Raw genomic sequence first — 25,341 nt, forward strand, 5'->3', positions numbered from 1 at the left:
TGGACAAACGTGGATCGTAATGATTGATTCTTTGAAGGGGCTTGTCTTGAGTGGCGGGCTGGATATTCTCACTTTTGAAGAGTTAACATTTTCCGACAAACGAAAAGTGATTCCTACTCCTTCAATCGATTTACGAAAGCCGGAGAATTCAAACTGGAAGCAGGCCCCCTTTCAATCTCCAACGGCTTTGTTGTGTAATCATAATAAATAGTATTTATAAACAAAAAAAAAAAGAAAACAACACCTTCCGAGCGATATAAAATAACGAGATATTTTGTGTCTCCTTTTGCTTGGTTTTCATCTCGCAGACGATTTGCACATCTTCAGGATAATCCAACAACAAACACAAACACATGCACTGCGCATTTGCGTTTTCAACCACACACCTCCCACCCACGGGCACAAGCGTTAATTACGTTCGGTTCAGCAGAATGTAGCCGAAGATGGCCACGATCGGTGCGATGTACATGGCGAGCTGTACGGCGGACCAGTGCCGTGATTGGCTCAACTCCCCGCTCAGTCGCTGCAGCTGCTGGTTTAGCCGAACGTTCTCCTCGCTCAAGTGGGTGTACTTTTCCTTGAAGGCGACCAACTCTTCTTCCCGCTGCACATCCGGGTGATTGATCATTGCTAGCTCAAGGTCGATACTAAGCGCCGCAGCACTACTCGCGTCATCCATGGTGCGTAATAGTTGTTCGCCTCCAGCCAGTAACGCTGCCGGCAAAGGCATGAGATTCCCGCCACCGTTTGTGACCGAAGCAGCCGTGGTCACGATCGGAGCTAACTTCCCTTCACTAGCAGGCTCGCCTGGATGAAGTTTCGCTGTACCATGCATCGTATCCCCCAACTCCAGTGGACTGAAGATTGCCATGGCGTCGATAGTTTCCGTCTTTTCATCGTCATCATCCTCGTCATCGTCGTCCAAGTCGTCCAGATTGGAACTGATCGATGTGTCTCCACCGTCGCTCGTATCGATCGGAAGAGGTAGAACGGTTGCTACGGTCATGGATAATGAAGATGCAGAACCAGCATATTCGACATCGGTTTGGGTTTCCACATCCACCATCGGCACCGACGGTATCATCACCGGGGAGGGCATCTCGGCTACCGGGGCATTCTCCGTTACAACCAGCAGCGTAGTCGGCATCATTAGCAGCTCCTGCTGTTGATTCGTCGATGCGGCACTCTCTTCCTTTTCCCTCGATTCGGTTTCTGGAGTCGAGGAGGATTTCTCCCGCACAACCTCCTCCACCGGATCCTGCTTTGCAGACACTGTGACCATCGGTGCTTCCACCACAACCTTACACTCATCGACGGCCACAGCCGACGCCGCCGCCGCCGCGGCCGCTGCCAGTGCACTGATCTTTTCGTTCTCGAAGTTCTTTTGCTTCAGCAGCTCGAGCTCCATTCGCTCCATCTCCTGCTGGCAACGGTCGTTCATGGTACGCAGCTCTTCCACCTCGATGCGCAACGTCGAAAGGGTTTCCGCGAGACTATCGCAGAGTGCTTGCTTCTGATCGAGATCGGATTGCTTGGGGCGGCTCTCCAGTTCCGCCTTAAATGCCAACAACTGAAAAGGAATGAAACAGGTTGAAAGTTATGAAGAAAGTTAAACTACGCTTGGTACATTTGCAATACACTTCGATAGGTGCTTTCAAACGATACGAAACTTTTATGGCGAATCTTACACATGTACCACTAAAGAGAGTTATGAAAAAAGTTGGCAATCTAAGATGCCGGTGTGTCAATCTAAGATGCCAATAGACTAAGCACAGCCATCTTGGATTAACAAAATGTGAAAGAAGCACTCTACTTCCCAATACTATATCGGAAAGTATCAACGACTGCAGTCCAGAGAATACAGGGTACAAGTTGGAGAGATGGAGATTTTGGAGATGGATGAAGATTTTCTTCTCAAAAATCCGATTGGTGTAACATTACCCAAATCACCCCGAAGGTAAAATAAATAACAGATCCGTTGTTACCCTTACCTCGGATTCAAGCTCATCATACTTGGCCTTCTGGGACGCTTGCTCAGAATGTTTCTGCGCTATCGTACGCTCTGCTTGGCGCAACAGTGTCATGCAGTCGTTCTTGATCAGTCGAATGTTACGTTTCAGAACGTTCTGATTGATCGGATCCACCGCACCATATGGAGGTGCCTGCTGTCCGACACCAACGTTCGCTAAAGATTCCTTGTTTCCATTGGCCAATATGTTCACTTCCGGCTCCGGCTTCATATCGCCCACAATATGGACGGGTGCTAGCTCTTGCTGAATAGCCATCGATTCTCCGTCACCATCGGTTCTGCCTGTTACGTTTGAGGTTGTGCTAGTGCTGTTCACATCATTCTGATTGCCGTCGCATTCTTGTTTGACGATACTTTCGGCAACCGCTGGCCCATTCTCTCCAACTTCCTCCTTGCCCTCGCCGGCATTGTCCTCGGAGGCCAGCTTTGCCACCGCGGTTCCCGTTACTGCCGTTGGTTCCGAAGTTTCGTTGTCCAGTTCGTTCGACTCTACTGAAAATAAATTTGATCCGTTGATAAAGGAACATTTAAAACAGGAACCACAATCCTTACCATTCTCGGACATGCCATCACCACCGATAAGAAGGGCGAAATTTTTCTCAAATGTACTTATGCGCCGCTGCAGTTTTGTCAGTCCCTCAGTGTAATCGCTATTGGTAATATCGTTTTCCTGGAAAGAAAAGAAGTAAAACATTCATTGAAACCATCATTTGTAAACAATCGTTCGGTATTCGTTTCCGAAACTTACGGTGTCATTACAGATGGCCTTAATTATTTCTTCCGATCCTTCCAACATTTTGATATCCGAGTTCTTCAGCCAGTTCGACATGGCCGAACTATTAATCTGCTGTTGCTGTTCATCATCCGATGAACCAATCTGCTAGTGGGTGTGAAAATATAAAAGGTTTGCTTTCAAGAAGGAACTTGACCATTTGAGAACCCTTCCCCACCCTTCTTACCGCATAAACGTCAACGAAGTGATCTAGCTTGTGCGTGAGACTCGTGATTTCCGATTCCTTTGCCTTCAGTTGTTCCTCGCTGGAAGCAACCTTCTCGTCGTACTGACTCTTTAGGGTATCCATGCAGACGGTTATTTCCTGTTTGAGACGGAACGTGTGGCGGAGTTTAAAAGGTGTTTGTTCACAAAGGTTGATTTAATTATCAATTCCTAACTAAAAGAGCTTGTTAATTACCTGTAGTTGCTGCTTGGTTTTGTTCAGCTGCTCCCGCAGCAGCGAACATTCGTCCTCGCTGGTGCACAGAGCTTTCTCGAGCGAAATCTGCTTATGCACGGCCTCGTGCCGCTCCTGGTGCAGTTTGTACATGGCCTCCTTGGCCGCGTTCTGATACTGCTCCTTCTCGTCTAGCAGCTTCAGCAGCTCCTCCCGCAGCTTGTCCTCGGTGATGTTCTTCTGGCAGTACTGTAGCTTCTTCTCCAGCATGTCGATCCGACTGAGTAGCCGATCCTCGTCGATAAGCGCCTGCCAGCCGAGGAAGGAATTTTGTCTGCCAACAAACAGTAAACCCATTAGAATAATACTCGAACTCGCAGGGTCACTGACGTCTACTTACTTGGTCGCCTCGACCATCTTCTGCAGGCTGATGAGCTTCGTTTCGAGAATCTGCTCGCGCTGGTTCGCCTCCTGGATGTACTGATTCAATCGGTACAGGTCTACCGGTGGTATGATCGTGCTTTGGCCACCGATGCCCACCTTCTGGCTCGCCTTCGTTTCCCGACCGTCCGGCAGAAAGAGCTTGAGCGTGGCGGTAATGCAGCCGTGCGTTTCGCGGCGCGTGTTCTCCATAACGTCCACGCCGAACTGCACGATATCACCCGAACTGATCTCGTACGGTTCCGACTCCGTGCACGATTGGCTGAGCCGGAGGTTGTTGATGAATGTGCCATTGCTGCTGCCCGTATCCTGCAGGGAGTGAATATAAAAAAAAACCGTACGCCATTAGACATCCCCATCTCGAAGGAACGCATATGTTCATCCTACTCCCAACCAACCTTGATAAAGAAACGGCCATCCTTGTACCACAGCACGGCATGGTTCCGCGACAACACCTTACAGTCAAAGATTGCATTGTTCTCCGAGACGCGAATCCTCGCAACCGATCGTCCTACCTTAGCTTGGGCTCCTGGCTCAAGGTAAAGAGTTCGATTCTGTCGAAGAGGGAAGCACCAAAACTCAATTTTTATGAATACTTTTGCACGTTTGAACCCTTGGAATGCGCACTTACATTGAAAGGATGCGAATTGGGCCGGCAGATGAGCAGCGCCCGGGCAACCTGTGGTTGGCCATTATTGTTTATACTGTTGTTGTTATTGTTATTTATGTTATTGTTTACGCAGGAACTGCTCACGCCAATGCCGCCGTTGTTGTTGATGAGGGTGTTGTTGTTGTTATTGTTGATGTTCGTACTGTTATTATTGCTCAGATTTCCCAACTGTTGCTGCTGCTGTTGTTGCTGTTGCTGTTGCTGCTGTTGCTGTTGCACCTGTGATGCAACGTCGCGGTTCAGTGTCGTTGTGGTCGTCGTCACGTTGTTCACTAAAGGAGTTTGCATTCTTACTCCTGGCACTTTCAGGAATGGTAAATAATCATCTCTGTTATTTATAAAAACCATGACCTGTGGAAAAAATGAAAGAGAAAAAAGAAACGTTAGTCTGACGGTAACATCGATCGTATAAGAGTAACAAAGCCACAATTCGTCTCTTCCATCCTCCAAGGTCCGAACACCGGAGTGAAACATGCGAAAGATCGTAACGCAAATTAAGAGCAACGAACGGTTCGTTGATTGCAAAGAATCCGTCTTCCGCCTTCCTTTTCCCACCCGGTGGCCGTTCAACTTCTATCTATTCTATAATAATATATAAAATAAATGCAAGTGTGCTATAATTTGGAAAACAAATTTCAAACTATCAGTCTCGCAACAGAAAAAACAGAATTAGCGTCTTCTTGTTCGGTCATGATGCACTTTCTTCTCGCTTTGAAGTCACTAACTTGCTACGTATGTTTAGTATTTCCACTTTGTCCACAATTATGAAATATGAACAAAATAACTAAGTGGATTAACGTTTGACAAAAACTACCAAACAGCTTTTCCCATTGGATAGCATTGATTGCTGTAGCAACCAGCTTCATTTGGGAAAATGTAAAGATACTTGGTTGATTACTAAAATACTTTTCATGTTGAAATTGATTTTCGAAGCTATTTTCACGCAGCACCGGACTCCCTGTGCCTTATGTAATGCGTTAAAAGGAGTCAAGTGGAAAGAAATGCTCGACACCGGGCAACTAGCAAGATTCTTCGTATAATTTAACAGAAAAAAGTAAACCAAAACGAAACAGAAACAGAAGTGACGCAGAAACTGAAGAAGTTGTTTTATAGGAATTTTTAGCAACAAATAGTTTCAAAGATTCATAAGATTGATATGAAGTCGGACAGTACCGATTCCAATGGTTGAAAATGTGACTCAACTAGACTTGGAATAAAATGTTGAATGAATGTCATATTTGACTAAAGTTTCATATTTCATCTTCTAGAAGATAGCTTACACATAAAAAATGCATAGTGCCCGTGTAACCGGGCAAATAAGCTAGTCAAGATGTAAAACGTAGTATACACATCCAGTCCGGTTCGCATTTTCACAGAACGTGTAAAGCGTGCGCCGACCGCCACCGAGCGCCGTTGTTTTAAATTTTCCGACAACGAAACCCCGTGGCACCTGCGTGTTACACAAACTAAACGATCACGACATGGAGAGCCGCTACAGGAACTGGTTGGGGAATGGGTAAAATCCCAAATGAAGCCCCCCCGGCGCCGCATCATCATCATTTTTTCCACGTTTGCGCCTGAAAGTTATGCAATAGGTGGCACATCAATTCAGTTTGAATATTTGAACCGTTGATGTTCCGTTAGAAGCTGTAATGATTTGAACTAATCGGATAAACTGAGCAAGATGGACATCATAAACCAATGAGTCGGAGTGAAAAAATGAGTATGAAACGGCGGCGCGCCCGCAGCGAGCGTAGCGAGCGGACTGCGCTAGGTCTACCGAAAAAGGGAGTTTGTTATAAATTTGTGAAATAAGGGGGGCCCGTGGGCCCCCCTCATACCGCACCCCTAGGTTGATAGCGTAGCCGAATTTTCATACACTCATGCAAGTTATGCATGAGGGAGTTTATGTTGTACATCCTTTCCAGTATAATAATCATCTTTAATTTAACGAGATTTCAATTCAAACGGTTCACACAACGGCATTTGTTTCACCAATTGCATACCTTTAAGGTACATCTGCTCACAAATGGTGTAGCCACGACAGCGATTTCGGCTGGGGGGGCTTCATTTGGGATTTTACCGGGGAATGAGAAGAGGAACGTCTATCTAAGGCATATACTGGCATTTTCTACCGTTACAAAACCCCAAAGCCTCACACGGCATAGCAACGTTCCTCTCCGCGTGTTGTGGTGTGTGCCCTTAACCCAGTGAGCTTTTGGGTTGTAATATAAAAAACTAAAAATCACGTTCGCTAGTCACCGATAGAAGATCGGTTGCGAAGTCGAAAAGAGGCGAAACATTATAAAACACCACCGAAGCTCATTACTGAAAGTGAGTTGAATACATTAAGGGTTAGATTTATAAGCAACCGCGGGTTCAGTGAACTGTGTGTGAGAAGGAGGAGAATGCGATTATTTTTAATATTGTTGGTGTTCTTGTTTTATGTAGCACACACACACATTCTAAATGTTTGTGGAAAACTGCATCAGAGGACGAGTAGAAATCGGCATGTTTTTCATGTCACGTGCGAAGGTACGTGAGAAAAAAGGTGGCTAAACATATCATTCGCGTAGAACGTTAGTATCAAGAGCTGCGTCCACGGGGTTGCAAACTCAGCTCGATGCAGCTGTACATATGCAGCACCAGACCGTTGTTTCTGGGGGTACACGTTGCTACAACGCGCTCGAGAATAACTTTCAATCGCCAAGCCCCAACTGTTAGCTAACGGGAACTCGATGGCTCGATGAACTGCAACATCAAGTTGAGGACCAACTTACACCTAGGTTCTAATTCCGACACACGCCCTTAGGTGAAACGCTACCGCATCCGGCGGTTTTGGAAAGACCTTTGCAAGTGGAGAAAATCTATGGCTCAGGTCTGCGTAAAGAAGGTCACTACATAATTGTTTTCTCCCCCTCCCAAGAGGGTGAACCACACCCGAACTCGATACAACACACAGCGCTGAAGAATGTAGACGCATGGCTGATTACTTTTTGATTAATATTTCCCCCAACACCTCGCCCTATCATCGCGCATCATCTTTGGAAGCCCCAAAAAAGGGCAAGTGTACGTACGGGGTTCGGTTCCAAACTTGGCACCGGCCCGGAAACCGGGTGGAAAATTTACCGACCGCAACCGGAGCCTTTCGGGGGAAGATGCATGGAAGTAGATTATCCACCCGCGAAGATGCAACGGTGCGTTCCGCATGGATGTGCCTTTATGGTTCCGCCGCATTCCGTTGGTAGCAGTTTTTGTTTGAAGTCGACATGAACCGTCGTTACCCTTTGGTATCAGTAGAGGACCAATGGGGAATCAATGACACCATTTTCGGGGACTGTCGTTGAACCACGAACCATGTGAACACACGAGGTGAAGGTTGACAGCAGTAAAACATTGTTGAAGCCATTGATAAATCGACAGTAATTTCGGGAAATATCTTTTCCGACTCTTGGAGAGTGCGCCTAGGATGATAACGCTAACTGTGTCTTTGGCCACCGTACGTTCCGATCCGCTAGCTTCCCCGCTGTGGACCAGAGCGCAACGAAATGGTTTGATCATGAAAGGTATTAATATGTTTACAAAAAATAAAACATAACAGAGAGCAAACTAGATCCAACGGAACCACGAAGGAAAACTGGTTCCACACAGCGCTATAATTTTCGCCGGTCTGCACACACAAAACGACGATAAACTGGATAATGACGGCGGCAGCACCGTGCAAATGGCAATGAAAAGTTTGCAACCCTTGCCTCCGCTCTGGGCGTTCCGAAGTGTTTTCCACCTTGAAAAGAGGCACACAAAAACCGATCAACGAGGAAAACAGTCAAGATTTCATGCGGCGCAACATCGCAGGGTCAAAGGAAGCAGCAGCCGGACGGGTAACTTTTTCGAACTTGTGCTAAATAAGTTTGCGAGCAACTTTGCCACCAATGCGAGATACAAAGAAACAAACTCCACTGAGGGCGCATTTTCGTACTGCACAGCCTTCAACGAGTGGCTTATAAATAGCCGTCAACAGCCAACAACGTTACTAATAAGCGGTCGACAACTAGAAGAGGTAAATGGATTAATTTTGAACCGCCCACCGAACCCCGAGGAAGGTTGGTTCAAATTTCTAAATGCCACTTGAGGTGCCCATTATAATGTTACAACCTTACCTTGACGCACGAGCTGTGCGAACTTTTGGTGCGTTCAAATCCCAAATCAGATGATGATAAGTAGTTTTCCATTCTTTAGAATAGTGCTTCTAGGTATTCTTGAGAAAAGCCTAAATTAAGGATCAAATACTTCCAAAAATGTTCCTTCAGAGCTTGAACAGCTAAACAGCGGACTTCTACCGGCAAAAATGAAAACCAGAGCAGCTCCAACTAATGAATTGGTTTAAACATTTTTGAGAATTTCAAAGAAAACGTACAGAAATTACAATGATAAATATGTTTTAGACTGTTAACACACTTGCTAACATACCGTGACGAAGAAAACTTAAAACAGAATTAAGGTTTATTCTTCCTGGTTCTTTTCTCCTTTTTCTAGATTTATATTTTGAAAAAAAAAACAATCTTTGGTATTGAAATTGGAACTGTAAACTTTAATGCTAAACAAAATCATCTTACATTTTCATCAATACCATTCTGCATTGCATCATACCATTCTGAAGAGATTGTCCAAACCAACCCCATCAGAACCGTGTCTTGTTCAACAGATATGAACGAAATCTATAAAATCTGTCACAGCGATTGTCTCGAATTAGTTCCATTGCGTTGGATGTTCCCTTTAAACCTGATTTACCCGTCCGTAGGGTTAGGGATTAAGCGAAACCAAAAATTAATTCTTCGCAAACCGCATAGCCACATTCCGCACAGATACTGCAGTGTCATAATTTGGTGGCACTTATACATAAATAAGAAATATTGTTTTCACCTCGGTGAGGGGTTAATGTACGCGTTCTCTTGAGGCCCAGCTTTTTTTCAGTTCAGTTTCAAACTTCTTACGGGTGCGCGTGTAAAAAGTGGCACCGTCAGCGTGCTGGGAGTGTTTTGTCTTTGGCCCGTATCCAACCCGGGGAGCGGGCGGAAGTTGGGAGTACAGAAACGCAAAACACACCACGTGAATTCACAACCACACACAACAGACACATACCGAACCGGTTAGAATGTGGTACGATAAGACAGCAAACAGCTGACCTAAACTCCCATCCAACGCCCATTATTGGCCCTCTTTTCGTCCTGTGGTTCGTCCTGGCGATTCTGGTGATCACCCAACTCAGGCCACAAAGCAGCCAGTAGCTTTAAATCGATAAAGTCAATTCGCTGAGTGACTCTTTTATTAGCTTAACCTCACTAGCTACCAGTGGATCTGGTTTCGCAAAGGCCCTGTGTTCTTGGAGGCCAACGGAACCATCTTCCTTTTGCCGAGTACGCCGGCCTGAGTAGTGGGCAAATAAAATTAAGAGCAACATGCGGGATGCGGCAGAGCAACACAATCGGCAGCCAGCGAGAAGGATGTAACCCGACACGGTTTTCTTTCATTCGTGTTTGGATTGGATTTTACTAATTCGGTAGCACCGTATTTCCTCTAAGAATATTTTCCTTTTTAAGCGAAATTTGGTAAACTCTGGCACGCATTATCTCAAAATTATTAAAAATTGTCTACCCTTTTAACACCCTGCATTAACGCAGGACGATCCCGAGGTACGTAACAAGGACATTAAATTAATTTTAATATCGTTATCGTTGATGGGCACGGCAGGTCTCGTTTATAGCACGGTCCCAGGTGCAGCTTGGCGGTTGGTTAGTGCATATGCCATGCCATGCTACTATTATTAGCCGATCCAGACTGGCGCGATATGCGTGAAAGTCGTAGTCATAAAAATTTTTGATTGATAAATCCGCACCATAACCTCTCTCGTCGGATCGCGGTATTCGCGGTAGAAGTGCATACCAAGCCAAGCAGGCACACGGCCTCCACCGGACCAACGATGGTGACCCAGCAGCAGCTGGGCAGACACACACGTACACAACAACTCGGTTACCCGGTTATGGAACGCGAGCTCGCGAAAACGAAGGCAGCTGGAGCACACCCGACCATCATCGAGCAACATTAACTGCCCCACCGTGGGATGACCGTGAACAGCTGAGCACCCCGCTACTGGAAGGGGAAATGTTTGGCCCGGACTGGTTCTGTTTCTCCGTCGGGACGAACACCGTGTCATGATAGCGTTGCCGTTCGACTTTGCTTCGAGAAGGGAGAAACGTCGAGCCGATGCATACGGCTGTAAAAATGTATGTAGCGGACATGGCTGTGTCGAAATGGCGTCTAAAAACGAACCACGTATTTTATATCCGTCAATCGTGACACATGCCCCGTCGATCCGCGGTATAAGGTAAGGTGGGCCAAAAGAACGCGAGTGGCAGTGAAGAAAACTTAATCGTAAAAAAAAAACTAAAGGCTTGTTAGATTATATTCATTACCATCTTGAAAACATTTTTTGTGTTTAAACTAATAAACATTTTATAATCGTAACATTTTACATATGCCCTTTAAAATATTTCGCATGTTTTTTTACTGATTACGACAGCTGGATCACTTATTTAAGCTCATCATCATCGAAACATTAGAAGAGTTCGTTTTGAAATTTATCCGGCGAGAAAAAAATTGAAAATGGCACAAGAGAATCGTCTTGAAAAAATAAATAATCAAATAGAAAAAGAGAACGCAATGGATTTCTATATGTTGAGAATTTATAACTAACCAATCAAATTACATAAAAAATGTTTAATTATATAATGATTTATTTATTGTTTTCTTAATCATTATATCAAACTACATTCAAAGAAGCTTATTGTTGCATTGAGTGCTATTTGTCTTGTGCTAACCCGGCACTGAACAAATGGCTAATTGTTATTTTATTTACTCGTTTGCTTTTATGTTTTTTTACAAAGATATAATCCTAACAATTTCATATTTGAAAGAAGTCTCAATGCCAACCATTAGAAGCGCACTTTTGCCCCGCCTTACTCTATACTAGCTTCCCATAGAGTGCCCGTTTTATAGGCCGTTTCGATGACGAAAAATGTTCGACGAGACTAAATGATGAAATTGGTCCCAAATCCAAACCACGTTGAGAAGAGAAACGTGCTAATCAAAAGCATTACGAGTGAAGAAACATGCACGAAGAAATGCTAGAAAACACTAGCATTTAAGATGGGAAGTAAAAAGTCAAAGGATTAACAGTAATGTGATCGATATTACATTACTTTATAACCACAGATTAAAAGTCACGTCATTCATAATTATAAAGTTTACGAGCCTTGTTTAACGATCGCTATTTGTCCATCAACACAGCTCTCTCTTTCTCACACTCCAGCCTTGCGTCAAATGTTGACTCGCGAGCTCAAGATGCCGTGACATTCCAGCAGATGATGATCGTGACTGTGACGACGCAGACTATCTTCACAATAGGTGCGTTTGTTTGTACTTCCGATGTCCGATGTCTTTCTTCGGACCTCAGCGCTGTACATACTCTTGAGGGTTTAATTATATGGAGATGAGCAGCAAACGGCGCGACGTGCGATGGAGTTAGTGATTTGATTGTTATTTTAACCCGATGAGCAAGTACCGCGCATTTGTGGTCACGTCTACAAGGGAAGGAGCAGGGTGGGTAAGGTAGATGCGCAACTTACTTTGCAAAAATACGACTCCGTATTCCCATCCCATTGCACCGCTCGTTACCGACTGATATCGTCGACAAGTGGCTAGGGTAGGTGGAAAAAAAACATATGCATCTGGAGGAAGGGTTACAAGCCAGTAAAAAAAGGGGCAAGTCAGTAGACACGTGAGACGTCTGAATGCATCCACCAAAACCACTACCGGTGCAACTGAACGTCATTTCGATTCATCAGCACTTTACCACTTAGTTAAAGCGCTATAATCAACACGCCTCTCTCGGCAACGGAGTTCGCAAGCGGTTGAGTCCATAAAACCATCGGTAGAGTGAGGGTGATTTACGAGTGATGAAAGCTCTTCGTTTCCCTTTCTTTAATTAGCACCGTGATCGCAGTTATCCTATCTACAATCAAGTCAATACTCTGTTTGCATGATCATTCATCAAGTGAATGGAAAAATGGGTCGCTACATTTTAAACGCTCTTAGACAATAAGAAAAACATAAAACAGGTAGCAAAGGAAAAGAAAAAAACACCAAAGCTGTAACGCAGGGTTCGTTACACTTTTGATAGAGCGGGATAGATTGTAGAAAAAATACTCCATGTCCATGGATAAGGTATTTCACATTTGCTGATATGTATCAGAGTAAATATAATTTTAAAATTTCTGTAAATGCCATTTTAATACGAATTGATAAGTTTGATAAATTCGGTAAAGATCGTTGACAGTGCCATGCTTTGTAAATGAACAAATGAGTCTTTCAACTAAATGAGAAACAAACAAATGTTTCAAAACAATATTCTACAGGTTTTTGGATTCTCACTACTCATCTCACTAGGAACCTGAAAGCAAAGTACTGCATGAAGCATTACAAACAACACCTCAAGATACCTACTAAACTGTATGACTAGTAATGAAAATGGTAGATTACAAAAGGATGGGTCGATGGAAATACACCAGAATTCTGTTTAGCATAGTTTGTTCTAATCTTCGAAAATTCCCGAGGTTTAAGTTAAGGTTTACAAATACTAAATTCTACAACTCACGAGTTGCTTTTCGTTTCCATGAACAGTACTTTAATTGGCTCTTAACCTCTTTGTCATTAAACTGTTTTGCTTAGGTGTGCTACCTTTTGAAGCTTTGTAATCGAATTTGAAATGACTTTAACACTTTGATTAAAACAAACTTAGTAGAAGTTATGTTTCTATAGAAGCTCGATCGGATCAAAAACTTATGTTTCTATAGAAGCTCGATCGAAGGTTCGTTATAAAAAAGGTGATGGACTAGTCTGTGTCCGCCATATTTCCACGTGAAACCGTAAAGTTGCCGACCCCTGCTATAACACACGATTGCTATGAGGAAACACGAGCGTTGTGCTGAATTTATGCAAATTGAACGATTGCATACACAGTCGCTCCGAGCGGCCACCAATTACTCCCGATTGCTGTACAACATCATGAGCGTAGCAATGGCGTCCAAGAATGTATGCAACTCTCCCCGACTATTGTAGCACAGAAGAAGAATCAGAAAAAAAACAAAAACAGAAACTCCACCAGACTAGACAACAAGACAATTCCCTTACTTCTTTTCCTCCACACTCGGTACGAAGCCGGTGCTGCAAAACACCAACTCTGCATGCTGCAAGCTGCAATCTTTGTGATTCATGCAGCTCGCGGTCCGTTGTTATTTTTGCTGTTTCTTGTCGGGTTGCCTCGAGCGAGCTCGCGGACGTGAATCCATTCGACTGCGACAACACGACAACGGGGCAACAAAGCAGCCAACCCTTAGAGCCACACTCCATCGCCCCAGAGCGTACAGTATACTACACATAGAAACAGGAAGCAGTGTGTTCCGCGTGTTATGCGTTCTGGTATCTGATTATCGGGCGTCGGCTAGAACACGCGGTCGACCGCGGGGAACTGTCTTCATCGGCGTGCCCCAACTGTCTCGGTCTTGGATCAAAACGCTTCCACAATCCCAACCAGAGGAGCAGCTGCTAACGAACGAATTCCGATTTGCTTGCCCGATCTCTGTACGCATAATCATCCCGCACCCGACCCGACCAATGTACCAAATCGAATGGCAAGACGGGCGCGAGGGGGATCTGCTGTTAAACCCATTACCCACGGTCGTCGGAGAGTTGGAGGTACCTTCGTTGGATTCGCCCGACGGCACGACTTTCCTCCGGCCAGCTTACAGCAAAAGCAGCACTAGCTAGTCCCAATCTAATTCCTCCCGCCATAACAACGGCTTGATTTACTAACGATCATTAAATTGCGCCCGATCCAGGCAAGCGTATTTAACGTTCATCGAATGCAAGACGCACTCATCTTTGCCCGCAAGGTTTTTTCCCCATCGTTTTTTTTTTCTTTTGCTTGCCCCATCGAATGCTCACTAATGAATCCAGCAAACACGGGACACAGCTGCGCTTTGATTCACGGAACCACACGTTGAAACGCTTGGAGAAATCCATGGATTCCGATTTGTCGAAGGCTGTTGCCGTAACGTCACCAACGAACAAGATATTTAGCATCGGAACGATCTCTTTATTGATGACGCAGGAATCAGATAAGATCGCTTACGGTGGATTACAGAACGAATTGTTTTGACAATTAAGATGTTCCCAAATTGAGGGTTTCTCATTTATTTCATGCAAACATGCATGAATTTGAATCGCTATTTAAACTAAACGAATGAGCCTGAAATTTTTAACGAGAGATTCATGAATCCTTAAATCCTGAATCCAGTCGAAACCGTAATGAATCTTTATGAATCTTTCATGGATTTATCACGAATCTCCACAATTCTTTCATTTGCGTGAACCATGCGACCAAAAACTGGACCATGCGACTCTACCCATTTTTTGGCTGAATTCTTTTCATCAGCTGGTGTGTCTTTGCGATTCATGAATCTCTCGACAAAACATTGATGAATCCCTAAAAAGCAAAGAATCATTCTGATTCATGAATCTGAATCTGATTTACATAACTTTACATTTGACGAATAAAGAAGATTTATCATTTTTTCGATATTTTTATTCTCAAAGATAAATCAATTCCACTGCATCTCAGATGAAAGGATTATCTTGTGATCGAATCCTTTAGGATTGATTTTATCCTTTACAATTTTGAAATGTTTAGTTCGCTCTGTAAAATATGGTACATATGCAATGAAATAAAATTGAATTTATTTTGAATAAATCTAGCGCTTTCTTACAAGCAGATGCCCAATTACATTAAAAAAAAATAACTAATTACAATTTATAATTCGCGATGATCCCAACCAAATTGACTGATGAGTTCCGCGTTGTTTGCATAACCGAGATTAAGATCATTTCCACGGTGAGCGTTCCGGTGAAAAGATGATCCCCGAAAACAAATGGATTCATCAATTCCGTCCAAATTATGTTCAATCCCATTTGTTAGTTTGAATACCATCTGTCAAACGTCTGCCACGATTTGTTTGACAGCCCGGAACGATGTGGCGGATGCACAACAATTCAAAAATACACACCGCAAACCACCCACCTCAAAAAAGGCTAAACCGAAAACGAACGGTAGGCGATTGTGGAGGGCGCATAAATCGCCCACGAAACGCCACGGAATTTCGAACCCGGTGTGGTCGGTCTCTGTCCGGAAAATGGATGAAAAACGCTTTCACTCCAATTTTTACATTCCACCAATCAAGGGGGTTGGAAATGGGCGACACCAAAATGCGGCCCTCACTCTATTCGTGGCCAGCCGGCGAAGGTCGATGGCCGCCCAGCCCGGTAGCAAAATATTCATCCACTCCATAATGCCACAATTACCATCGGCCACGTCGTCAACGTCGTTGTTTCTTTGGTTTGGAAAGGAAAAACAAACCAATCACATTTTATCTAAAACACACCGCCAAACACCATCCCGGGCTACACTGCAGTGTTACCCTCCTTTCTTTCCTCCTTGGGTGGACGATTTTGCTTTCCCGCCGGAAAAACAAAAACTTTCTTCCGGCGATGACATCATCCAGCAACAGAGCGCGCTCGGTGGATAATTAACGACCGACGGAGAAGCGATAGAGAAGGAGAAAGACCGGATCGGATCACGCCACCTCCTCCCCCCAATCAAACCGTTCCTCCAATCGCCCCCTCGACAGGGGGAAGAGAGGAAAATCTCAACCGATCACCGTTTCGATCGGTTTGAACTTACTCGAGTTCCGAGCCAACATCAACGCATCCATCGCAACATGTCCGAGAAAACAAGCAAGAAAATTGCTTTTTTCCTCAATCTCTGGAACACACTCGAGCTGATCCTCGGTCTAGGAGGTGGTCTTTCTCTTCCACCGTGCCGTTGTTCTCGTGGAAAACAGGCCTCCGCGCGAGTCGGAAAAGCGGAAGTGGTGAAGCGGAAAAATGGAACCACTATCGCGCCGAAAGCAGAACCCATGCGTTGGTTTGGCCGCGGACGCCTCGTCATCGTCGATTCGATTCCGCTCGGTAATGGAAAGGGGATAATTTTAGGCATCCCTGAATATCGGTCCTACAACCTGCCTCTCCGCCGCCCGTTTCCACCACCGACCACTACACCGATGTGTCCATTGCGTATTGCTAGTGCTGCTACTTGAGAAACGACGGAACCGGGCACTGACGCTGACAAGCTCGCTGCTACTACGCTGGCCCGTCTGGTCTAGGAGCGACCGTTCGCTACCACTACTGCTGAATGCTGCTCCGCGATAAATTTAGATTTTCAACGTGCTCCACCACTCCCGTCCGTACTCCCCCTCCATTCCTCAAGCCCCAAAATGTCTGATGAGCCTGTGAGGTTATGTGTGTCGGTCCGGCGTCCCGAGACGAATGGCGGCGTTCTAGTATATTTTTTTAAATTCTACACAGCCAACCCACACCCTCCTCTTCCCTTCCCATGAACCTGAGTTTTGGGCATGTTTGGGAAAATGTATTTTCAATTACTTGCCGCTCGTTTCCCGTTCAAGCAAAACGAACGCACAGCACGAAGGAGAGTTGAACGTGATACCTAATATCTCAAGTGAAGAAAATTAGAATAACCTAAACAATCCGTTAGCGACCACCAAGCGGATCGAGGTTAAAAAAGGCACACACTTGGACATCGTAAAACCCACTCATAATCATTGAGACGAGCGTAAAAACACGTGCAGGTCTTTCGCGAAGACGCGTCGGTTTCTTTAAGTGCATGCGCCATCTCGGCCAGGGGAGGATGTGTCTGATAAGGATATGTCGTGGCGCCCGTTAATCGAACCAACACTCGACGAGAGCCGTAGGAACGCGTCATCGAAGCACGATGAGCTAAGCTTCACGCGCGGGCAATAGAAGGAATTAATCTTCATAGTTGAAGATGAAAAGGAGAAGTGAAAACCGCTATCAGTTACTGAACCGGCTATTGGGCGTTACTACTTGAAAGCCATGCACTAAACAACGATCAAAATCGAAAGTCAGTTTTATGGTAAAATTACATTTTTAGAACCTTTCAATCGTAGTTAAATGATGCTTTTTTATTTAATTAAGCTTACTATAAACAACTTGATTTGGTTGAAAACGTAAAATTTTATGCTTTTTGATGCATAAATATTTTATAGCAGTTTATTTTTATGGTATCCCACCAGTACCCTAATAAAAGTATGTTAAAATGAGGGTCCATAATTCGAAAACATCAGCAACAAATGACCATCATTGAGGTCATACATAAGCTCTGGTAATTTACATTTCTATTTTTTTGATTATCTTTTTTTCCTCTACAGTTTTTATTACCATTTATTTATTGAAACGAATAACGCACAATTGAGCAGATAAATATCCTGGTGAATTTCGGCACATTAACACTTTCTCATCATTAACAATCAAATAAGCGGCGGAAAAGATGCGCGCGCCTTGATCCCACAGTGTTTCCCGCTTTCGGCAATCGAAAACCGAAAACAACATCGCACCGACTGATAAAGATAATGTGGCTGGTAATGACGAACGTCAAGCATCTCCTGTGGTCTGCGTCTGCGGTCCATTAACCGTCCATTAGACGGTGGTGGACCTCCGGTGAAGTCTGGAGCATGAGATTCGCAGAGAAAGTGTTGCAAACGAGAAGACGCCCAAATGGCGGAAGTGACCCATCCATCTATCACCTCGTGTCTCGCGCAAGTCACTGGGTGGGCCCCGAAAGAGGGAAGGAAGAGCCGATGATGATTACCGTCACACATTTGCACATATTTTGCCCCATAATTATGCCATCATTGTGGGACGGCGTTCGGTCGAGCCTGTTTGTGTCGTTTCGGAAACGTAACAAAAGAGTGGCAAAATAGACGCAGATGAAAAGTGTTTCGCTGCACGAAGATACCTCCTGCCTAGACGAACCTACACAAGAAGCGAATGAGAACCTGTGGCAAGGCGGGGAAACTACGTGCTTCTCGACTTTTCTTGCGACACGCCACCGTAGACACACACACACACCAGCAAAGTCCACAATTAAATCATTTGTTTATCAATTATGCACGGTATACTTTATGTCCTAAGCCTTCGCAACAAATTCCTGCAGTGAAATATACCGAACACGCGAACTTAACAATAAGGAATTCGGTACACAGCGTTTACAGCAATAGGCGACCCGATGGCGATAGCGACACCTGAGAGGAAATTAAAAATAAAACCGCATTTTCACGAACGCATTGGCTTTGCGACTTTGTCAAGCGGAGCCAATTAACGACAAACTTTTAAATTTTACACCGCAGCTTTTATAACGACACTCGTTTTGTATCGGAAATGCGAGAGAGTTTCGGCGGAGTCCCAGAGTAAATTGGTAGACTATTTATGACCGCTAAAAACAGCTGCTGGAAAATGGAATTGGCTATGGTGGGGGGCCACGATAGCATCATCTTCCTGTAATTGGCCAGCATATCCGTGGAAATATGCTAATCGCAAGCTTACCCTAGTTCCAGAAGCGATCCACACCGGAGCGCAAAAATCCTTCGGGACCGAATTAGCACGGATTGCGCGTCACCCCACTGCCACCTGTCAATCAGGGTGGTGGCACCGAGGGAAAAGCGCCCGGAGGCGAAAGGGCGAAAGGGAGAAAGCGATAGAGGAAATCGAAACGCGTGTGCGTGTGAAAAATGCGCACGCGGAAAACAGCGAGGCCGGGAAAAGTGAACGAACGAACGGCCATGCGAGGGTTGGGTTGTAAAAATAGACGACACGCCCGTCTCTCTTTCGAGTCACGCTGCTTCCCCGATTTTCGCCATGACGTCGACTTCGCTGCCGTCGTTGTTGCCGAACGAGGAGCTCCTGGGGGTGAGGGGAGGTCCACACTCACAGCTTTTACCGGAAGATGTGCAAGTCCTTTATCACTGCGATGATACTGCGCGATGGGGAGCACAGGAAAAGAAAGAATCAGATGTCGACGACTCCTCACCGACGAACATATGAAAAACCGACCCCTCCCGAGAACATTGACGTCCGGAGGATATGCTCCGGAACAGCGTGCTACATCTACCGACGCTTGGAGTTGCACGTGCTACCGATTGCATATCGTAAAAAGAATCTCCCTCATCCTTTTGTGAAGTGAATATTGTCTCAGCACAACCGACAGCCGACGGTTGCAAAACATTATCGTCTTCAAGTCTCGTATAGCAAAGCACGCGAAAGTAAACGTTTTTATTTTATTTCATCCCAACGCAAACAGGCCTGGGAAAGCACATACGACGGAATGGAAAAATGGAAATTTGTCCGCCACAACCCGTTCATGGAGATGCCTACGAAGACGACTGCCTGTCAGCACGTTATGAGAAATGGCTAGCGGTCGGGTCGTAAGCATCAATGCCCCGATCCATCCGGGTGATGAGGTTTTTAACATGAAAATTAAAGTGAGTAAAAAAGCGACAACCAGTTGTCTGAATTCCATCACGATGATCATCATCATTCGCTGCAATTGCCATAAAGAGATGGTCTAGCTGTGAGCGATGGGTTCGTAAATCCGACGAGAATCCTCCGCTCCCGTTGTCCCACGTGGAGGAACGGCGCACAATCGTGAGCGGAAATTTCGCTGCAAGGAATAATTCCATTTGCACAGATGCACATGCAGTTGTAGCGTGGCCAGACGAAACGGGCCAACCGGTTCCGCGCTTTCCTTTCAGATAGGGAGGAGGGTTTTATTTGGCGAACGGTAACGTAGAACGTACGGTGCAGGGTAAGGGCTATTACGGCGAGTGAGTCTTTCAGCAGGTTGGAAAAGCGTCCGACATGTACATATGACCTGTTGAGTAGCTCGTCTCACCAATCCCCAGTGCAATCCGTACGCTCGATAGTGCTTCCGCTTTTTCAGCTTTGCTAAAAATAAAAAAAAAATCAAACGATAAACCGTTTTCATGCAACCGAGGGAAATGGAAAATTCGTACACGCTTTGTGGATGAAGGACTACTGAGCGTGGAAGGGCTTTATTTATAGCACAAACAAACAAGAGATTGCAGTCGGTAGAACATAGAACTCCAAAAAGTTAAACTACAATCAACCAAAAGAATTAGAAAGCGTAAAAGAACCATTTGCTGGAGCTTGCTAAAATTTCAATGGGATCGTTTTTAACACGATCCGGATAAATATTTGACATCCTTCGTTTTTGTTTTTGTTGTTTTTGGGGACTTAACGTGACGTTGACAGAGTGAGTCACAGAGAGAGTCTTAAAAGAATGGGGGGAAGTGAAGACGAAAAGTGGACACACTGGGAGGAAGCTTCTGTCAGCGCGGTTGGGCCGAGTGTCGTTAGCCCTGGACCCCTGGAGGTTGTGCTAATACGTGCCTGGAAAGCTTAATCCTAAATTCTCGGGCAAAACACGAGGCTTGCATAACACACTTTTCTGCCGGTGAAGGATATTACGTGTGAAGATACCGGAATGGCGGGAGAGTAGGGTTGAAATCGTGCATCATCACCGTTTGGAGTTCGGTGTCCATTGCGAAAGAAAAATTCATAACGGTTGTTGGTGCTGGGAAAAAGGCCACCAAAGAGTTGCAGATTGTTGTAGACAAAGTTTAGGTAAAAGTTTTAAAATTTAATATCTCATAGTGCTACTGAAAACCAACACATAAGATATGTCTAAGCACGTGTGGTTGGCTGAAGCAGACGTACACAAGCGGAATAACACTACCCCAGAGCAGCGAAAGAGTAGGTTTGATATTTTAATTTACGAGGTCAATTAGTTCAATTGCGAACGAGCGTCTTCTAGTTCACTTCACGGCGTCGGCCAGCAACCAATTGACCGATCACATAATCATGACTCTCCACTTGTCGGGCAAAGTGTCATGACTCAGGCCCGAACACAATCACATCAGAGAAACATTATGTTATTTACTCTCTTTTGTCTTCGCAATGGAAAGATAGCAACATATCAAAGTGCATTTTATTTTTCACAATTAGAAAATTAAATCATCACATTTTTCTTCGATTTTTTCTCAACTTTTACTAGTGACCTTGGTATGAATACTGTTTTTTCACAAGGCCCCTAAAGCACCAGGACGATGGAACGATCGCACCCCCAAATGACCGAGAAAACATTCCGTAAGCATCAAAATGTCACACCTCCACAATGTGTTTCCCACCAGGAATGCGAACGTGAACGAGACGGGCCGCCCATGGGTCACGTGTGTTGCAAAGAAAAGCAAGCAAGCAAAGAGAAAACTGCCCCCACTGTTGGCCTTATTTAATTTGATTTAAGCCACCTAGTGGACACGGCCAACTGGCGGAGCTCGATTATGCTTCCTTCTAATGGCACAGGGGGGGGAGAGAGCCCTACCTTTCCCGGAGGATCAAGCCACTCGCTTGATTGAGTAAAAACCACCTCTTGGCAAGGCTTGCCCCATTGTTTCTGGTGGATAACATTAGCGTGATGATGTGTTCGTTGGAACGTATTGCAGCTTGCAATTTAGGGACAAGTCACCATATAACTCGATTGAAAATTACACGACAAACGAGGAATAAAACACGAAGCTTATTCCAACCAACATCCACCATGCATGGCATGTAAAATACCAGCCAGCAGCAGTTAGGTTTGGGATACTGCTAGCCACTGATAAAAATCAAGGCATCAAACGCCACTCGGAAGAAGTGAATGTCCATTTCATACGCTTTCTATCAACCGAGCTCCGAAATGGAAGCAGTGGCTGGAAAAAGGCTGAATTTATCGAATTCGTTTGTTTTGACCAGCGCGACTGACAGCGACACATTTGAACACAAGCGAAATGTTGTGGTTTGTTGTACTAGTAGTAGAAGTGGTGAATGTGAAACCTTTCCTAGCGTAAACCAATAATCTCATCCGTTTTCTTTACTTTTTCATCAACTTTTATCAAAATGAGATACTCCACAGCTTTCATAAATATATATTAAACGTAAAAGAAAACAGTGGGAGAGTTGACTCTAAACATGTAAAGTGAATCAAACCAACTGGTCATTAAAACTACCTTATAGGTTACATTGACACACTTATCGCTGGGGAAAATATCATACAAACTGAAAAGATACATTTTAGTATTTGTTATTCGTCATCATAAGCTTTAATTTTTTCCGCTATTGATACCAAAATTTACCTCTCTATACCATAAGCCATCCATTTTTCTCTTTTGCAACTTTTTCCTTAGCTTTAACATTCTGAGTTGTGAGAATTGTGTATAAACAAAATTATAGTACTTTTATTTATTGCGCAAAATTAATTTTGAAATTGATGAGTCGTTTTAACGAATGCTGTCAAACTAATAATCTGTATCTGAATGTTATACAACTAGCCTGCGAATGCATTGATGCGCCGATATCAAAGTGAAGACAATTTCGCTTCGAAAGCCGTTCCAACCAACTTCTCTATCGCTGGCAATAGTTTCGTTCGTGAAAATTGCCTTCAGTTTGGTAATCTCCTTTACGAAATAGGCAACGGAAAATTCACACGCCCCAAGCTCCCAAACACGGGGCGATAATGCACGCAAGCACGAATTAGTTCGATATATAGAGATCAAAATTACTCCACAACCACCGAAAGGCCAGCACTAGCCAAAACCCGGTCAAAACTCGGCTGACTGGCCTTGCAAAATTTTGAACCAGAAAAACAACAACCCTGCCAACGGCTTGAACCCTACACGACCGGAACGGGGAGCAGGGGGAAAGGGTAATGTCCGTACCGAGCGCAATGCTCTTTTTGGCGTATATTTAGCCGCACAACGCGGGTCGCGCGGTGTTAGTATGCTGCTTCCCCGTATGCTCCTTTCCGTAACGATTGTTTATTGGCTGAACGCTTTTCAACGCATAATTTACCCGCACTAAACGGACACGGGGATAATACTTCAGGGTTTACCACCATGCGTTCTTTTACAGGAATGGTAAAACTTTACTACAAACAACCTCTGGTGAGGAGTGAATTCTTGGCCATGTCCGCAGCCACTAATAACTATATTTCAGGTGTTTAGCGATGAAGTTGTTTAGTTTTTTTCCACCTTTTCTGCCCAGAAATAAACACCTCATACCATGCTTCCTTTTCAATCAAGTTCCAAGGGGCAGGTATTTGGCAAGGGAAATATAAAAAGAGCTAGAAATAAGCTGAACTATTTGGGTAAGACGAGTTAAAAATTATTGCGAAACACTATTTGTTACTGAGCTTTCCTATAAGAATTCCAAACAATCTGCAATAAAAGTGTCCCAATAGAACTAGCATACTAGGATGATCGCGCAATGCGCGTTTTCTGTGACGTGCAAGCCAACTGGAAAAAAATACCCATAAATCTTCCCCGAACCAGCTGATAGCAATCGGACAACAAATCAACATATTCCAACGCGAAAAAAAAGCGGAATATATTTATTGAAATTACGATAAGAAATACTACTACGACGAAGGGGATGATTCCCGGGCACACAAAGGAATGCAAACGAATTTGTTTGTATTAGGAAAGATAAGCGTCAAACGGTGGCCCAGCGGAGAGGTGACCATTAAAGACCAAACAATCTTTGCGATTCATTCCGACACAGCATATAAAAAGATGCAACGCAGCCGCATGATAGAAATGGTGGCTGCTCATCATCACTTTGCGAGAATTGTCGCGATTGTAGCCACGGGGCAGAAGAACGACAAATTGCATTATGCTGGCTACCACCAAACAGGTGTGTACGAAATTGTGTTGTTTTTATGGTTTCATTCTCGATAATATGAATAAAAAATTAATTGAAAACCGACCCATTCAAATGGCTTACCTGAACTGATCACTTAGCGCCGTTATGGTGATCGATGGAAAGATGATGGGGATCAAACGAAAGCGGAGACTGCAAGCCGGACGATACTATCCAGACCGACCGGCTAAAATCTTCTCTGGAATCTTGACTTTTTCCACTAGATTTGGCAACACACGGATCTTTTTCTCTTGCACTACGCTTCTTGTCACACTTCATTCGCTGAGCGATCGCTTGTCGTTATATTTGCACAGGAAATTGTTTTAAATTCTATTAATTTGCACTCATATTTCGGGATTTTCACTAACACAGTGCACACAGAGCTCTGTTGGAGTAGAGAAGCACAGAGGATAAATGGATAAATCCAACCATAGCTTGTTTGAAACAAGGAAAATCAAAGCTATAATCAAATACTGGAAGGCAAGCGAAAATAGAAGGTAGATAGCAAAAAAAAACTAAAAAGACAAAGAATATATGTTGATCGAAGGAGGCGCAATTTTAGCAATTTTTTTGAAGTTTAAAGCAGGGCCAAGGACACTTGATTGCCGTATTTTCTTGGGCATTGGCTGGGAGATATCCAGGAGGACTTTAACCTGTCGCTTTGGACACAATTATTGCTATATCTACACGTACCAGCGCATGTGAAACAAAAGTATTGTAAATGATGGATTCATAAATTACGAGCAGCATAATCAAGAGTTTTAACTTCATGCACACACTTCATATGCACTTTATGAAGCACGGCACGGAACTGCAGCAACACAATTGCACAACGGTCCCCTCCACTTTCCAAACGCCTACGTTTCTATCAATGTACCGTTTGTCAATTCCTGCTTCCTGTGTTTCTTCTAACCCGTAATGTGAACGAACCAAACCGTCTCCTTCTCCTCTTTTTTCGCCAAATCCCTGTCTATAATGTCGGCGACGTTTCCTTTTTCCAGTACGAACGAAAGGCCCCTCTTCCCTTCTGCTATGAGCGCCGTTTCTGCAGTCTCCGCCCGGCAGTTGTAGCCACCTTCACTTTTTCACTCGTACTGCTCCAAGCCTTTTTGGGGCGTGGGGAGGATTGAACCAGGGGCAAGACCCCAGTGCGATGCTCCGCTCGAGAGTATACGACGAATACGCCTAAATCGAAAATTACCACATACACACGCGCCTTTGGCACTACGATT

The 25,341-nt window shown here is 44.5% G+C and overlaps 1 protein-coding gene across 1 annotated transcript; it reads right to left on the bottom strand.

Annotated features, from left to right (window-relative positions):
• Nucleotides 1-195: 195 nt before the first annotated feature.
• Nucleotides 196-24,448, bottom strand: LOC131286322 (sarcolemmal membrane-associated protein). Its single transcript, XM_058315259.1, has 11 exons — nucleotides 24,194-24,448; nucleotides 4,274-4,663; nucleotides 4,041-4,196; nucleotides 3,602-3,951; nucleotides 3,223-3,535; nucleotides 2,989-3,126; nucleotides 2,778-2,906; nucleotides 2,582-2,699; nucleotides 1,992-2,518; nucleotides 859-1,570; nucleotides 196-822 (listed from the first exon to the last, which is right to left on the bottom strand). The coding sequence occupies exons 2-11, from the start codon at nucleotides 4,658-4,660 to the stop codon at nucleotides 413-415; spliced, it is 3,240 nt and encodes a 1,079-aa protein (XP_058171242.1). The 5' UTR covers nucleotides 4,661-4,663; nucleotides 24,194-24,448; the 3' UTR covers nucleotides 196-412.
• Between the last annotated feature and the right edge of the window lie 893 nt (nucleotides 24,449-25,341).

This window comes from Anopheles ziemanni, chromosome 3, assembly GCF_943734765.1.
Source record: "Anopheles ziemanni chromosome 3, idAnoZiCoDA_A2_x.2, whole genome shotgun sequence".
NCBI lineage: Eukaryota > Metazoa > Arthropoda > Insecta > Diptera > Culicidae > Anopheles > Anopheles ziemanni.

Coding starts and splice junctions, on each gene's coding strand:
- LOC131286322 (XM_058315259.1), bottom strand. CDS start 4,660: ATGGTTTTTATAAATAACAGAGATGATTATTTACCATTCCTGAAAGTG. Junction 3,952..4,040: donor ATGGCCGTTTCTTTATCAAG/GTTGGTTGGGAG, acceptor CACTCCCTGCAG/GATACGGGCAGCAGCAATGG. Junction 2,519..2,581: donor TGATGGCATGTCCGAGAATG/GTAAGGATTGTG, acceptor TATTTTCAGTAG/AGTCGAACGAACTGGACAAC.